Raw genomic sequence first — 17,373 nt, 5'->3', positions numbered from 1 at the left:
TAAGATTACTGATGATTAGCATTTTATATAGATTCATTCAATAATGTAGAACGTGTTTTTTTATATTTATTTATCCCATTACCATTTTGCAACTGTGCAAACCTTAAACTTTAGATTTTTTTTAAATTGTAAACCATAAATAAAAAAGTATGGTCATTGATTTTTTTAGTACCGTTACCGATAAAATATATTCCGAAATAATATAGCCTTTAAAACAAATGAAAGATATATGAAAATATACTCAATTCGCCTTTTCATTATAATCCCCATAGCTTATTATCATTTATTTATTTATTTATTTATCTACATACACAACAGCTTAAAATTATCTTAAAATAGTAATAACAGCGGAAAGAATACATACAAGTGATAACTTAGCTAATAGTGTGTATAACGACATTATAAGTAGCCAAAATGATAGTGTAAGAACAGAGATTATACATTACTTTATACCTGTGACTTATGTTATATTAATATTACAAATAATTTTGTTTTTAAAGTTCTTTAATATCATATTTATATTATTTATTATTTATTTATTATTTATATATCATTATTTATTTAATATCATATTTCACATTATTTTATACCACTCTATGGGCTGCTCTTTAATACGCTCTCCAGAGAAAAGGCCAGTTCACAGCACAGGGACGTTGATGTTTTGAGCTGATACGTAACCTACTTGTAAATTAAAGAGAAAGGAAACATAAATATCCTAGTGCCCAATGTATGCGATGTTATTTTAAACATCAAATAACCAAAGCAGTTATAAAAAATCTGAAATTTATGTCTGTTATAATTACAATTATAGGTATGTGGCTAAAGCACACAAAGTTATCATTAGTTTAACTAGTACTAATTCAGTCTACGTAAAAGAGATATCTAGAGGCTCTAACTCAAGCTACGTTTCGTAATAAATATGCTATTGTAAACATTGTAAAATAGAAGTGAAAGACTTGAATTAAAAATTAATTCATATTACTTTTTCGTGCATCTTTTTGATTTAAAAATAACTTTTTGAACATTAATTTAGTTCACATTACAGAACAGAACGTTCCCAAATGACGTTCCAAAAAAAATGTAATACAATGTTTCTGGAGCGTGGTAAAAAATTAATGAAGGCAATGATCGCATCCATCAAGAGTGGCGGAGTGCCGTAGAGGTCCCCGGAGTGCGCCGTGCGACTTGATTTCCTCTCGTTTCCTTCACCAACTCTTACGAATGTCACACGATATTCGAGTGATACTTACTACGCTTTTGTCGTTCTTATGAAAGCTTTTTCTCATTTCATTTTAGAAAACTCTTGCTATACCACAAGAATTTTGTATACTTGAAAAAAAAAAACATAATTTTCAACATGCGCAATTGCCACAATCTCTACTCGTACAATTTAAATACTCGCGATACTCATGTATTAAATTCAAAAATTTCACGATAAGACTACTACTGTACCGTATTGTGAATACCAGTGTGAAGCCGGAACTGGCCTTTAATCGTATTAGACTTGACTATTTAACTATTGTAGGCAAAACAAAAGACCAAAAACATCAAACATTTCCTTCTGTTTTGATTAAACAATACAAGAGTTGTAGATGCAATTTGAGGCTTTCCTGTGGAAAGTTTGAGCACAGTACCTATTTGTTGTGGCCTAAACAAATAAAGTGGTTCGAGGGGTAAAAGATCAATTAACTGGCTAAGTGTGAACGCCACCTCTGAACGATGAGGCCATATTACAAATTACGTCCAACTTTGTACACTGAATAACTGAATTTTCTTGTAAACGTTTAATTTCGTAAGTATGTCGACTCATATATTGACAAATCCTCAGTTATGAAAAATTACGAAACAATCTTATATCATCATCATCATCTGTGGCGCTACAGCCGTGGGTGGGCCTGGGCCTGGTCGTATATAACGTTGTTAAAATTACTTTAGTTATCAAGCTTATTTTTCACCTACGTTTTCTTCCATCGAATTTTGTGTAGCTTATTTAAAAAGGTACGCCAAAGTACTATTAACTTTGTAATAAGTACGTTTTACTCTTTCTACTCGTATACATGAATTGCCAAAAAATATGTCGGCACGCACTAAATGTTCATATCACTTTTAATATACGAATACGAAACTCCTATTGTATTGGACACGAACATATCATAAATCTGATACTTCGTGACTTTAATAATACCAATCTAATAATAATTTTATATAGCGCACGACATTGAGGATGTTTTGACGTACGGCCTTGAGATGTTTTTCCTTTGTATGTATTTTATTCTGTTATATTTCATACTGCTTCAGTGTTCGGTACATTTTTATGAGACCCCTCGACGCCAGCTGGAATGCCTCTAAATTAGCTGTGGGATTTGGTTCGCGCGTGTCTACATATAAATATTTAAAGATAACAGCGACTACATGTTCTTTACTGCGTCGTTCTTTCAACCTGTGCGCCTTAAAGGCTTATTCATGGACAGATTTTCTTGCTTCGGAAGAAATTTTTATTATTAATATGAAAACTTAAACCGCTTGTATTTGAGATAAAAAGAATAAAATATAAATATTTTAATTCTTATCTTAAAATACATTTAAATCGAAAATTTTCAGTACAATTCTAATATTAATCTAATTAGATGTCTGTACAAGCAAATGCTTTTTTGTCAACCAAATACGAAATATAACAAAATTTGCCATTTGCGATTCAAGCCGCAGTCAACAAACTCGAAACAGCAATTCCCAAAACGTAAACAACACAGAAGTTAATCACCGCGCTCGGTTCTAACAACGCAGATAGAAGCCGCACAAACAGATTACGAGTCACGTAATCAATCCGTGCCGTAAGCTCGCACTACGAAAATAAAATGCCGTATTCATCTCATGATAGCTTTGCGTACAGTGGCGTTTGTTGGCGGTGCTCCACCTCTAAGGTAACAAATGTTTGAACGTCTTGTACGCCTTGAAACGTTAAAGATCGGTATTTGTTGTAATCCCTACCATTGTCAAGGACTTTCAGAGTAGGCTGTGTCGGAGACTAAGAGTCTCCCATCTTTTGCGCAATCTCAGCCCAGTCTAAGACTTGGATTTCCTGCAGATCCTAGGTATAATTATTAAATAAATATTTTTCTTTGACGCGTCAATACCACCCTAATTGAGTTCTAAAAAAATGTGTAGAATTTAATCGTTGCGAAATGCAATGCAATTTTATATTACGTAACTGGAATACCGTAAACGAAGGTGATTGTACATCGGCAACATTATCGCTGCGTGCTCGTCTTGCTGGGGGAGTCCCCGATAACAAAGCCATGAAAAAAGATAGTTCGAGAGAATTTGCTCGATTTATTACACTTAAGATCTTCTTAGATGCGTTAAGAAATGGTATCGTGTATTTCAGAATTAACTTTTTTGTGGTCGTATAAAACTTTAAACTTGTGTTATTTAATTTAATTTATTTGTTTTGTTTTACGTAAAAAGTTTGTATTTTTCTATCTAAAATTTAAATGTTTTTTAGTTTAATGTAAGCTTCAAGACAATTTCAAACGTTTACTTCATACAACGACTTGTATTATTTTTTAATAAATATATAAAAGATTTTTCTAGTAGAGGTCAATTAAAAAGGATTTTAAGTTCTTATGTTTTCACGTTTTCCTCTCGTAAATTCATAACAACAAAGTATTAATAAAAAATAAATAAAAGTACGACCTTTCATAATCTATGTTATTTTATCTGTACTCCATTATGATTTTCAGAATAAGCAATGCATGTTTCCTTATTCGTTTCTGGCAGAATATTATTAACATGTCAAAGAGATATGATATATTTTCATATTTATCTTTACACGTTCCCGTAGTTGATTTATTCTTGGAAAATGTCATTTATTAGGATCATTTTTAGTCCAATAAAACTCATTTACATTATATATGCTAGGAATACATGCTATAACATATAGTATGTATGTAAAACCTTTTCATGGAATTAAACTTACACATAGTAATACTTAATATAAGAATCTAATAATTTAAACATTCTTAATTTCTTCATAATCCTGTTCCAACCCTTTTCACACTACGTCTTTCAAAAATAACATTAATTTCATAGTCGAAACCAGCAAACCCTTCCCTTTCACTCCTCATTAATCAAACCACTGTCAGAAGGAGACAACAATAGAGTCCAATATGGTGGGTATTTCGGGTATTTTAATTAAAATGTTAAGAATTTGTTTTCTGTACACGAAAGAGCGACCAGATTATGCTGACCCGCTTAAAACATTGAACACCTAAGAATTCAAAGTGTTTTATATTTCATGCTAATCTGGTCGGTATTTTATTGAATAGATTCCTGTGTGAAAGGCTAAAACCTTACATGGATAGCCGCAATTACAGCAAATTTATAAATTAAGTTACTATATGTAAGGCATATTTGTACTCATTATTTACGAGATTAATTACACATTTTTAATCTTTATGCATATTGATAAATTGGATTGTCGGTATGTAACATAAAAAAAACATATTTCGTAAACATGATGTACTAGCTGCCGCCCGCGACTCTGTCCGCGCGGCGTGAAAAAAAAACTTAATTAGTAGGCTGCGTGTTCTTCCGAACTAAGCTCTACATCTATGCCAAATTTTGTTGACATCCTTTGAGTCGGTTTGAAGATACATTCAAACAAACAAACATCAATCCATCTAAACATTCGCATTTATAATTTATAAATAGATTCAGAATTCTAGTCCGTAGCTTCGTCAGATTTAGTCATTGAGTATAGACTTTAATTATTCACGATGGTTTTGTTGTTTTTGTTCATTTATTTTGTATTTCTATATTTTATAGTAGTATTTGATAACATTTGATGACCGTATTAATTCATATATATACTTAACTATCTATTACTAGGTTTTTTCACGCGACTCCGTCCGCGCGGAATAAAAAAAATGCACACATGATAAAAAAAGTTCCTATGTCCATCTCCTAGTTCTAAGCTACCTCCCCATCAATTTTCAGCTAAATCAGTTCGATCGATCTTGAGTTATAAATAGTGTAACTAACACGACTTTCTTTTATATATATAGATAGATTAACTTTGCTCATAACGAAAACCCAAGATTTAAAATATTTGTCTGTTTGTCTTGGTAATCTTGATCTTTGAAGGAAACTTGACTATCTATGCACGAAAATTATAGACTACTTCTTTTTAATTCTGCCAGACGAAGTCGCGGGCGCGGACTATATAAAATTGTTTGAAATTTCATACAAATATTTACCTGTATGTATCAAATTCTTAGTTAAAGAACAGCACGGGATGTGTTTGCAGAGTAAATATTGCAACACTGGCAATATCGAGTTTAAAACACCAAGCCGGTGCAAACTGTATTGTTTGATACTGCAGGAAATTTTGTTGAAAAATTCCAGAATAGAATAATACAAAATACAATAGCATCGTTGTTTTTAAAAGGTATGTATTCGATTTTACTCTAATAGGACTCATTGTCGAAATTATCGTGGGTTTCTGAGACCAAAATCCAAGTTTGTAACATACTGTTTTCTCTGATTACAAAGATAATGACGATATGTTTTATGCAGAGATTTTAGTCTTAAAAACCAACGGTTAGCTCTTAATTGATAACTAAGGAAAAGGGACGTATTGAGCGGTAAAAGATTGTTAAAAATTAAAACATTATCATTATTATCGTTAAAACATTATTATATAATATAATATAATAAATAAATTTATCAACTGTTAACTAAAACTAAACTAAATATTAAAAATTAAAACCTCCAAAGCTAACATAACCAAAATTTTAGTTTGATGTAATAATAAATAATTGTATTAAAATAAAAAGGTAAAGTAATAAAATATTTTACTGTATACATATTTTAATGGAGTTCCTCTCGAGACCTGGCCTATTGGGAATAAAATATGCTACGCCTCTGTACAAACACAAAGGAAATACACAATGGTCAACACTATCTTTTATTCTACATTCGATACAGTTCGTTAGGTAAATAAACCTACGGGATGTTTCCTTTTTTTTTTCATACACGCTCGATTATAAAAAAGTTGATAAATGTATATATTTTTAATTGGAGAGTTTTAAAGTGCGCTTGCGAACGAAATTAAAAAAAATAATCTTTAACTTCATACAATGCTAGTTCGTACTGTAACTGTTTATATGGCAACTGGCAACACTAATGTCTACTGTCAAACAGTACTTTTTGAGCCACCGCCTCTTTTAATTCTCTCCAAATAAACTACTAATTTTTCACATCAAACCTTTTTCACTTTAATGAACATATTTATCGGCCAAACTTTATTATAAAATAAATTACGAATAAGTTAAATCGAGTGAACGCATCGCAATATGTAAAAGCGTATGAACAAAACGCGTTTTATTGAATGAAACATACGATGAATGTTGTTGAGAAACAATTGCAATAAATCTCGGTGTATGCGGAGCAATACCTCAGCGGGCCGGTGGCGTGGCCTCAACTTTTCCAATATCGGCGCCGGCGGCCGCCCGCCATGTAAAAACCTTGCCAAGATGGCTGCCGAACGCGTTTCTCGAACATTCCATTCGAACACATTTGACAGTCAAATGATGATGACGGGCTTTGGCGCAATGCTGCACTGCAGACGAATAACAAACATTGATACCAACCTATCGTGCACATGGTAATAAGGTATACCTTTATAAGTATGGTAATAAGGCATATCTTTGTTTTCATGCGACTACGAATGATAATTATAAAATAAGGGAGCAATTTTCCACGTAACTCAACTTCACTGTCTAAAAAACACCAGCGCTGCGACTATTTTTTGTCGCGAAGTAAAAACTTGCAATTTAAAAGATAAAACAACTCGTGCTACTAAGTTAGGACGGCCAGTTTCTACAGAATTATTAACAAGACTTATTAGCTCAGTGCCTAAGTATCTGATATCCAAAAGTTTAATTGTGAAAAAAATTCAAATATCACGATAAGATAAAGCTTGTTAGCCTATGTTACGAATTATTTACATCTTAAGATGTAGGTTACATAAATAAAATTTAACAAAGACCTACGGCCAATAACCAACCTTTTTTACTACATAACTCGTTTCGAATGAAATAAAGAGAGATGAAATAAAGTGAACATTGTTTTATGCAAATCCGACGGTGTGTTACGAAGAGAAACGATCGGGACGTCCAATTAATAAAGTTTAATCGATCCCCCTTTTAATCCTATCGTTTTATAGTTCTTCCTATAGGAATGGAAAGTTTAACGCTGCGCTATTTTGCTCTGTACCTTTCCAACTACACTATGTAATCATCGAGAGCTAACGAGGTTTAAGATGTAAAAACTCTTTACGACTTTCTGCTGTTTGAACTGCTGTGAGAAGCTGGACTTTGAACATTTTCAGTGTCTGTTACAACATGTGACTGTAAATTATAACTAAACAAATGTATAACGTAGTTGATAAGTTTGACTCAATTGATTTAATTTTCCGCTAATATGAAAAGACAATAGGTTTAAAAGACAAACGAAGCGTCTTTAATGTATTAAAGGATCAACAAGAGAAGCCACAGATAAAAACTAGTTGTGTACAGCTCAATGCCCTATTGATACTGTTGTAAGCGGCACTCGTAAGTATTCCAATATCGTGTGCGTGTCAAGCTCACGCAAACAAATTGCATGTGTCGCCGCGCGCCCGAATTCCACGGTCGATAACACCATTTCAATATTTCAATTTTTGTATAACGGTATTAGTTATTTTAACAATTTCCAATACGGTATGTTTTTAAAACCGCCGTGCATGGACAGTTTTACACAGTCAGGATGCCGAGGCGGCTACATTATCGCTGCTAAAATCCTACTAATGTTATAAATGTGAATGTTTAGATCAGTGATTCTCAACCTCTTTTTTGTTGCGGCATATATTTAACGATTTCAAAATTTGGCGGCACACAAAAAAAAAGATAAAAATTATTCACTTATTACAACACACTGCATAAATAATTTATCAACTGTATAAAATTAATTGTATCTATGTGACATTTCTAGACTCAATTTTTTTTTTTCAACTATTTTTCTGCCATTGTTCTTTTATGCGAAGAAATACAGACACAGTGTGCGTGTGCGGCAAGTCAGCACATAAGCTCGGGATTCCCCGTGAGATGTGTACACAGCGCACATATTCAATCACAGTAGCATTTAGTATAGTGCAATCAAAACAAAAATAAAGCTTATTTGGAAAACCGTGTAAAAGCGAAAACGTGTAAAACAAGTACCGTGTAAATCATTGGATATGTGTACTGCAAAGTTAATAATTTTACAAATTTGTAAATTGACACTACATGCAATTAAATTAATATTAAACCGAATCACATACATTTGCCAATTTTAACGAAAAGGTGCAGTAACTACTATGCAACACATTGTGAATTCCAACTATCACTAAAACAACACGTTTTGTACGCAGAAGTGGCAAGTGTGCGCCGACTTGAGACATATTCCTATTGCTATGCACGCCGCTTCATCATAATTTGGCACTAAGAAAAACCGCGTCGCAAAGTAAATAATAAAATAATTATTTTTTTTGTGGATTTAAATATATATTCATGTTAAAAATATTTTTCTTTTTAAATGATATAATTTAATAATATTAACATTATTTTATACATATTTGCAAAATTTGGCGGCACACAAAAGTGCCGCGGCACAGTGGTTGAGAATCACTGGTTTAGATGGATGGATGGATAGGTTTTTGTTTGAAGGTATCTCCGGAACGGCTCAACGGATCTTGATGAAATTTGGCACAGTTGTAGAACATAGTCTGTAAGAACACATAGGCTACTTATTATGTTTTTTTTAATTGTGCGGCCGGAGTCGCGGGCAACAACTAGTATATTACAATGAAGCAATTCATTCATTATCACTAAACAAGAGTTGATCATAATGTTCGTAAACATTCCTATAATATTGACGCAAACGTAAACTTCACTCATTACAACGTTTTTCCGTAGAACACTCGCCAATTAATATTAGATTTACCTCCCTCTTATCGAGCTACCGGGGGACAGTATCAACAAAAACTCTCCGTAGTTTTATCCTTATTACGAATTAAAAACGGCAGATCGTGGGGGGATTTAGCCGTAACAAGATAAAGTCATTTCGTTAGGCTCGATACCGCTGATAATATATTCCTCCGGCCGCTCCCCTACTGTTTGTCCTCGTTTGTTTACTGCACATGCCACATTTTATAGGGCCCAGTAATCCTACGGCATCCTTAAGATCCCTTTACAAGATTTTCTGCCGTCACAACACAAAAAATACATTGCTATTGATACCTCTGCGAATGGAATTGCCAAACTTTTTAAAGACAAGTTGTTTTAACTACAAAAAGTTATTAAACTAAAAGCAAATAACAATTTTGACCCACTAGATTCTGAAAACAATTAGTCTGCTTCATTTTCGCAAGCAGAGAAAACATATAAAAATAATAACTATGGAAATTTTATGGTAGGCATCCTGCAAAGGTTATCTTTAACGTATGCTAAGTTGGTGACATAAAAAAGATAATATTATATATGAGAACAAGGTCACAAACAGTGCTAGAACCCGCAACAACAATATTTGTTGGGTATACAAATAGGTCGGCTCGACCGGTTAAGTACCACGACCACACCGAAGACACACGTAAAGTGGATGCAATTCCGCGTGTCGTCTCATGAGTGTGCGTGTCAGAAGCCTAATTTTAGTCCACGTTCCCTTCTCACCCATTTATTATAAGAAAATGACGGGAAAAGGAAGTAGGTCATAGGAAGGGGAAAATCCTCTTTCTTTGTATCTCCTCCTCCGTCAAGTAAAGTTATGCATTACATCTGGAATCGCTTATGTAATGGCATGGGCAGCGGTTGCTGCGCTATTTCGGCGAATTCAGGTGGCCGCTTACTTGTATACTTACTTACTTACATTATTTTATACCAAAAAAACAAAAGTTTTCAACACACGTAAAAACAAGATATTCATAGTTAATTAATTTTAAATTGCGATGATGTTTAGGTAGCCAATGAAATTCACAGCCAATCACGAAGTGTTTATTATTTTTAATTAGTGTTTATTTAAGTATTTTCAAGTATGTACATTTTAAATCCAAATTAACTGCACACAAAATGAATTTATTAATTGCCTGATATCGCAAAAACAGTCAGAAAATTTTAACCTATACTGTTATTTTATATGTAAATCTTAATTTAAAGCGGCGCCATATTCGATATTTTCATTTCGTTCTGATCATTGGATGCATAGCCGTCATGTTTATTGATGAGTGAAGCTGATTGGCACCTGTGTCGTTTTGATATATCAAAATAATTCATTTGTGCAAATAAAACGGCAATTTTTCAATTTAGAGAAATATAAATACGAAGCCGGGCAACTATAATAACGAATGTTAACACAAAAATAATTGTGAATCAGATCATCAATCAGTCGCTAACTGGAATAAAGGAAAAACATTTACTGAATGTCCGAACAATAGATGGCGCTGACGAATGGTCTAACAAAAGATGGCCGCCACCTTTTGGCGTGAATCGTTGGACCGCGTAATTGACAAAAGATACATCTTTGTGATATTCTTTGTTGTTGTCTACATTGGTATTAATGAAAAAGTATTTAGAAACTCGTCTTGGTTCTGTGTGCCAACAAAATTGTCAAATTTTCAATGGAAATTCTCCGTCGACATGTAGATAAAAGGCTTGTTTTAAACAAATTTCATTTTTATGTTCAATGCTTTATAAAAAGTATAAAAATCATTTCGCATGTTATGGAAAAATGGAGAGGATCACTTCGTTAACGCTACAAAACGGTTTAAGTATAAAATATAGATAAGGGTCTTGAGGCTTGCAAATAGGCTCCCTCAATATCTTCGCAAATTGCTCGCATTACAGCGGCTTATATCACATCATCTAATTTTTAAGGAAAATTGGGAACAATAAAGACTTACTACGTTTAACATAATTTTAGCATAAAGTGTATCAACTTTTAGAACCAATGATTTTAATAGAATTAAAAACGTACTCTTCGAAATACGCGAATTAGTATACAATAAAAGATCCCGCTCTACATCCTTTTTTGTAGCAAAAGAGCAAGCGGCGGTGAGCAAGTGACCGTTGCTCATAGACATCTACATTTTCAGATGAGTTGCCTGCCTGCTTTAATCGACAGTTTCACCTTCCTATGCGTCAACTCCTTTGCCAAATTCACCTCCCCTTCCAATAAGAAAAAGGTGCAAGAGGTTGAAAATATTAACTTGGGTGAATCTTTAAACTCTTAAAAATTTACCCAAGTCAATATTTTCACCAAAAATGACTTAAGAAATCTAAAAACAAGTTTGTTTTAACCATCAATGTCGATATATTTGCCAATTGAAGTAAAACCCGTTCCGACTGTTGGTTAGTCATACCGGCTATTCAGTTTTATAATTGAGAAAGTTTACATCATAATTTCTTTATGAAATTTTCATCTCAAACATCTTAATTAACGGGTGAGAAGACTTTCGCAATTACGTTATGAAGCAGGTATGCTTCGAGAAAACTTAATGAATTGTAGCAACTTGATTTACAGTGTGCTCTGCTCGAACGAAACGTATCTATACGAGTTTAACATTTCACATTTTCAACACGTACTCTTGTTAATTTCAGTTTATTTTATTTCAATAACTTAACATTAGGAACTATGGTAATATATTAGTTTATAACGAGATGTAATGGCACAGAGTATACGAAATTATAAGAATGAAAACTGTCACAATATTGAAACCTACAACGCAGTTCTCTCATCTCATTTAGTCGTTTTTCGTCTACAGGTACACAGAGACATCGTATTATTTTGTCAGAAATACTTTAACCATTGTATCACCGATGGTATTCCTTCAAACAATGCTTACAATAGTTCGTCTTACATTAAACTTGATTTCTACGTTCACTAAGGAACAACGTACGTCGGTTCTGCGGGACATGCTCGACCAACAGTCGTTCCAACAAACTTCACCTGGAGTCTCCAGCGGAGTGGAGCGATTAAAACCGCGAACAAACATTCCCCTAACAACGCGTCTACCCGCTTCATTTTAAAATGAACCGACCAACTTGCGCGCCTTTTATCCTTTTAAATAAAAGACCACTCACTTTACCAACACGAAAACAAATATGGTGCGCTTCGGGCTTTGAAAAAGCCCTTTTGTGTTTACGAAAATTTTAATGCAATCGTAAAAACAAAAAATAATAATTTGTAATTGAAAAAAAAAAAAAATTTTACTTAAACAGGAGTGGAATTAAGTCATGAACTTTTTTCTTATTAAAACATTACAACAGTTGACAGATTTAAAAAATTATCAATTTTCATTTACCAAAATCACTGAACCGAAAAACTATAGAGTTTTTTCATAAATTTCGTATTAGATAAATACGCTTACATGTGCGGAAAAAGCCCAACCAGCAATCCTCCTTCCGTACATAGCGAGACATTAACAAGTAATGAGTATTCAATTTTCCCTATCCAGGCGCAATTAACTCCCATCACCATTGTAAAGTAATTGGCACTGCATTTGCGAACTGTCTGCTTAGTAATTAAGCAACCGATAATTTTACACAGTTGTAACTTTTCGATAGAAGAACATCAATAGAATTAAGATGTGTTGAACCGTTCCGGAGTTATAGAGTAAATATATGAATCAAACGTATTCCAAGAAAACCGTACATATTTCCGGGATCTATGACTAGCCTATGTGTTGTTCTTGTGTACTAAATAAAACTAAATTTTATCGAGATCTAGGCAGACGTTCTGTAGATACCTTCTTACAAACATACATCCATGCAAACTTTCACAATTATAATATTAGTAAGATTTTTTCATGAGAATTTTAAGCATACTTAGATGTTAAAGGTATTTTAAAATTAAGTCCGTCATGTTGATAACCGTAGAACAGGTAAAGAATGGAATCAGGGCACATAGCTGAAATGCCTGTATCTTGTGAACGTTTAGCTTCGTCATTTCAGGTGCGCAAAGCATCGAAATTAAATTCTTTGCTCATGTTGATCAATCTTCAATACCGCATAGAACAACATTTTTATTTTGTTGCTAAGCTTTTAACTAACCAGTATTTTTAACAGATGGATAATAAAAATAAATAATTTTACTTGTTGTTTTTAAAGGTTGCTAATTAGACAGACGTTGTTTTAATAGAATTATTTCCTTATATTATTTAAAAAATGAACACGGCCGCTAACGCCTATCCAAAATCTTCTATGTAATGTTTTTTTAATTATTGTACTGTAGTACATGCCCTCTAAACAATCAGCATGGAGGTTATTGTAAATATGAAGATTATGACTATACATGATTGTTTATTAAATAATATAATTATTTAATTAAATCTATGCATTCTGCATTCTGGTTCTGGTGTCTGGAGGCGGATGAAGTCGGGATCCAGAAAAATAGATACTATTGTTATCGGAGGCCAAAGCCCACTTTGGGACGCTGAGTCGCTTTAGTTAATAACTTATTTAATTAAATACGATAACATTTGTTACAGAAACGTGGTGTATAACCTCAGCCTGACCGACCTGACTGAGCAGCGCCGCCTGGTGTGGTACTCCCCGCCCAACGACGTGCAGATGTGCGTCGTCAAAGGGAAAGATGAGGTACGACAATAACTACATATATGCTATTATATATAGGCTTTGTCCAATTTCCAATGGCGCGCACGCAACGGCTTATAAAATAGCAGTCACGCGCTCGCTTACTGGAAACGGACTCTAGTTGCTTTGATCTCTCTTGCAATGGTAACAAGTTTATTTTAGTGTAAAAGCAGTTTAAAGTTCATTGTAATCATAGACGTACCTACTGTACGAAGTTTGATCTCAACTTTAAAGCTAAGCTTCCTTCGAAATTCATACGAAACAAAGTTTGTATTATTTTACTTGATTTCCGTTTAAATTGTAAGACTGCAATATAACAAAGGCTTGTAAATTATGATATAATCGTAAATAATAAAGGGCGTAGTCGCTTCAAGACGACTCAGGTCATTTTGGTTTTAGTTTTATGACCGCTCTACAAAAACTTTATTGGATCATAACCGTTACTATGCTTTATATTGGATTGGAAACCTTTATATGTCAACAGCGGTGTAGTCTCTGAGAGTAGAGCGTCTATCTATCGTACTGAGTATCGTTTAGTGGCCTTCCTACTTCACTAAGGACCAAAGATCAATTAGTAAACAAATTAGCGACAGTACGTCAACGGTAAACTATTTTCATAAATTTTTATAACGTGATTTTTTGCACAAATAACAATAACAAATACATTTTGTGTACCGAGGTTTTCTTTCCTCTTTTTATTTACCTTGTATTTCCGTATATAAAATTAGAAGAACATGCGATACTCCATACGGAATACTTCTGGAATTAACTCCGATAATGATTCCCAGAAATAGAGCGGGGAAGTCATACGGGAATATTGCTGCCGCTTAATGTCACCTAACGCCATCTCATGTCGGTTAATTGAATTCAGAGCCAGCGGCTCTCTGTATGAATCTGGCTTTTGCATAGCAAAACGGCTTTTTACCGAATAAAGCTAAATTAAAATACTTAACCTTAGTTACGAAAAGTGTATAATAAAAATAATATTGTGTAAAATGATTAATAACACTCAAATATTTAATATCTACTAGCGAATCTAATACTCGTAAGTACACTATTATCAATTAATATTGATAATAAATAAATTATAATTAATAAATTCATATCAGAATTTATAAAAACAATTAAGTCTTATTAACACTCCCACATAGGTAGATAAACACCTTATTTACACATCTTCGTAATTATAGCATAAAGTAAAAAGCTGTACACATCCGTACCCTTTAGTAAAAACGTATTTTTTCATTGCAAAACAAATTATTCTTTGTAAAAGCGTTGAAAGTCAGTCCTTTGTGCGGACCATCGTTTGTACCGGCTGATTGCTGTGCGCTTCGGGACCTCATGGGACCTCATGCTTCAGTTGCAGAAGTTCGGACTTCAATAGGGTAACGTTGATAGGAAAATATTCAGGACATGAGTTACATTTTAATAGAAGGATTGCCAATTAATATTTGCATTTATGAAATATCTGACGAACTAATATTGATTCATTTTTCTGAAGGTCTTTCCTAACCTTTCTTTTTGCTCAACATATCTTTTATACAAAACAAACATTATTAGAGATTATAAATAAACATTGAACAAGCTAGGATAGGGACACATTAATGTAATGACGTAAAAAAATATATTATAGTTCATATTTCCTAACATATTGTATTTTGAGATATAAATTGTGGTGATCTTACGTCGTTTCATTCCTTAAACACCGCCATGATGTGCCGACGACAATAGATTGAACGAACTGATTTTCCATGGTTACTTTCAAGCTAAATATTTCAAAGGATACTTACAGTTAAAATTTTACATAAAATAATTCTCCTTATCGTAATTAAATAATAGAAATAAAAATTGTTTCAAACATTTATTGAAAAATTATCACTCGCCCGCGACTATGTCTTCGCGGAATTAAAAAAAACTTATTAAGTATAAGTAAGCCTAAGTATTCTTTTAGACTACAACATTCGCATTTATAATATTAATTAGTTTTACTCCTATATTTTGCAATTTAAAGGTCCATGATAAGTAGTTGAAAATAGAATTCCAATCGAAATTTGGTTAAGTAGCCGTCCATGTTGGAAAGTTGAAACCCGAATGTCGAATATAGCAGAGAAGCGAATGGGGAACATTGGGCACGGTAAATGGCATAATGGGGAGGAATCGGGAGAGATACGTTCTATGGGCTCGGGTAACAACCGCAGCTGACGGCGTTCGAGTGCGAACATCGCTCCACTATCGACGTTCTCAACCGAATATCTGCCGAAGGCTGTGCATGTTTAGCTATATCAGAATATTACAGCAGCTACGAAGGAATCATTCCTTCGACATTAATATGCAGTAAAATATATAAAAATATGTTTCTCACTAAGTACAAGACAAGTTAAGTTTTTTTCAATGTTTCACGCGTTTTTTTTTTAGAATTTTGTTCAACTATCAATAATCGTTCGCTTAAGTAAAAGAAAGTTAGGATTGCAAGCTTACATAAATACTTACTTTATTTACTTCAAAATAATCCGATAAAGTGCAACGATATGCTACTCTAGTCAATAACTCCTTAAGCTAGGATAGACTGAATGGCCATTGTTCTGAGCCCACGCCTACATCAGCCTGTCATAATCTCCATTATCATTTAATATAGTGCGGGCGTCTTCATTGTTAAGGATTAATGCCATAAAGGTGTTAGACTTGACGCGATAATCCTCACAAAGCCTGTTACATTAGTTATGTTGTGAATTAGACAATCTTCTTGTATCTGACACGACGATTTCCCTATTTACAAACAGATACATGTTACTTTTACACGCTTTATTTTATTTCAACAGTTAAAATTGCTTAAAACGATCGGTTATAATAACACAAAACTATAAAATTCGATTGAATACAACATATTTGCCTTAAAAACACTGTTGAACGTTACATTTAAGTATTACTGCTCCTTTTGATGACGCGTTGGCTGTACTTTTTATTATTTTTACATAGTATATTATATTAAATTTAATACTGATGCACATTCTCTTTGGTATTTGTATTACTTCTCAAGAAATTCGCATGCAATCGAATCAATATCAAACCATCGAACATGAAGGCACTGAACGCCTCAACCGCTTCCATTGAGCGCCATTCGCAAGTAAAACGTAACGGGAATGCATAAATCCAATCAGCCTTTACGGAGCCCACTGTACTCAAACAGGATTACTGCTCGGACATCTGGAGCGTTCTGGAGGAGCGGATGCAAATGTAATCATAGGTATGGTTGGAGTGGACCTGCGTTTACTATCCCCCTTTTGTTCACTAATCCTACGTCCGATTGTAAAGTTCTATCTAAGGTGTTCCTTAACTAACGGCATTGCCGTAACACTTGTGGAAACTATTGAACTAGAAGACTGCGTATTTTAAAAATTGGAACACAATGTACGCTCTAGTTTGGATACTTTAATTTTTCCTTTTTATAATTACTTCTTAATATTAGTATTTAAAGTATTCACAAATAATATTTTATTTATGTTAAAGTCTACATTACTGAATTCTATATCAGCGTAACCTTTGTTGAAAAAACTATATCCAATATCTGAGATATCTTCAAACAAATTTACAACAAAAAGCCGAAAGTTATAAATATTTAGGGGCGCCAATGGAATGGTCCAGTAATGTTTATATGGTTATAAAAAGTTCGCACGAAATATATCAATTTGTCCCGAACATCTTTGCTGTA

General features: G+C 33.4%; 1 protein-coding gene across 1 annotated transcript in view; it reads left to right on the top strand.

The window, feature by feature from the left end:
• LOC106716738 (semaphorin-1A) overlaps nt 1-17,373 on the top strand; it is a 253,117-nt gene that overhangs the window by 222,577 nt on the left and 13,167 nt on the right. The window contains exon 3 of the mRNA XM_045681704.1: nt 13,559-13,667. Coding sequence (XP_045537660.1) covers nt 13,559-13,667 — 109 coding nt within the window. The remainder of the gene's footprint in view (nt 1-13,558; nt 13,668-17,373) is intronic.

This window comes from Papilio machaon, chromosome 16, assembly GCF_912999745.1.
Source record: "Papilio machaon chromosome 16, ilPapMach1.1, whole genome shotgun sequence".
NCBI classification, from domain to species: Eukaryota; Metazoa; Arthropoda; class Insecta; order Lepidoptera; family Papilionidae; genus Papilio; species Papilio machaon.
The sequence above is the reverse complement of the archived record's forward strand: the minus strand, read 5'-3'. Positions and strand labels throughout refer to the sequence as shown.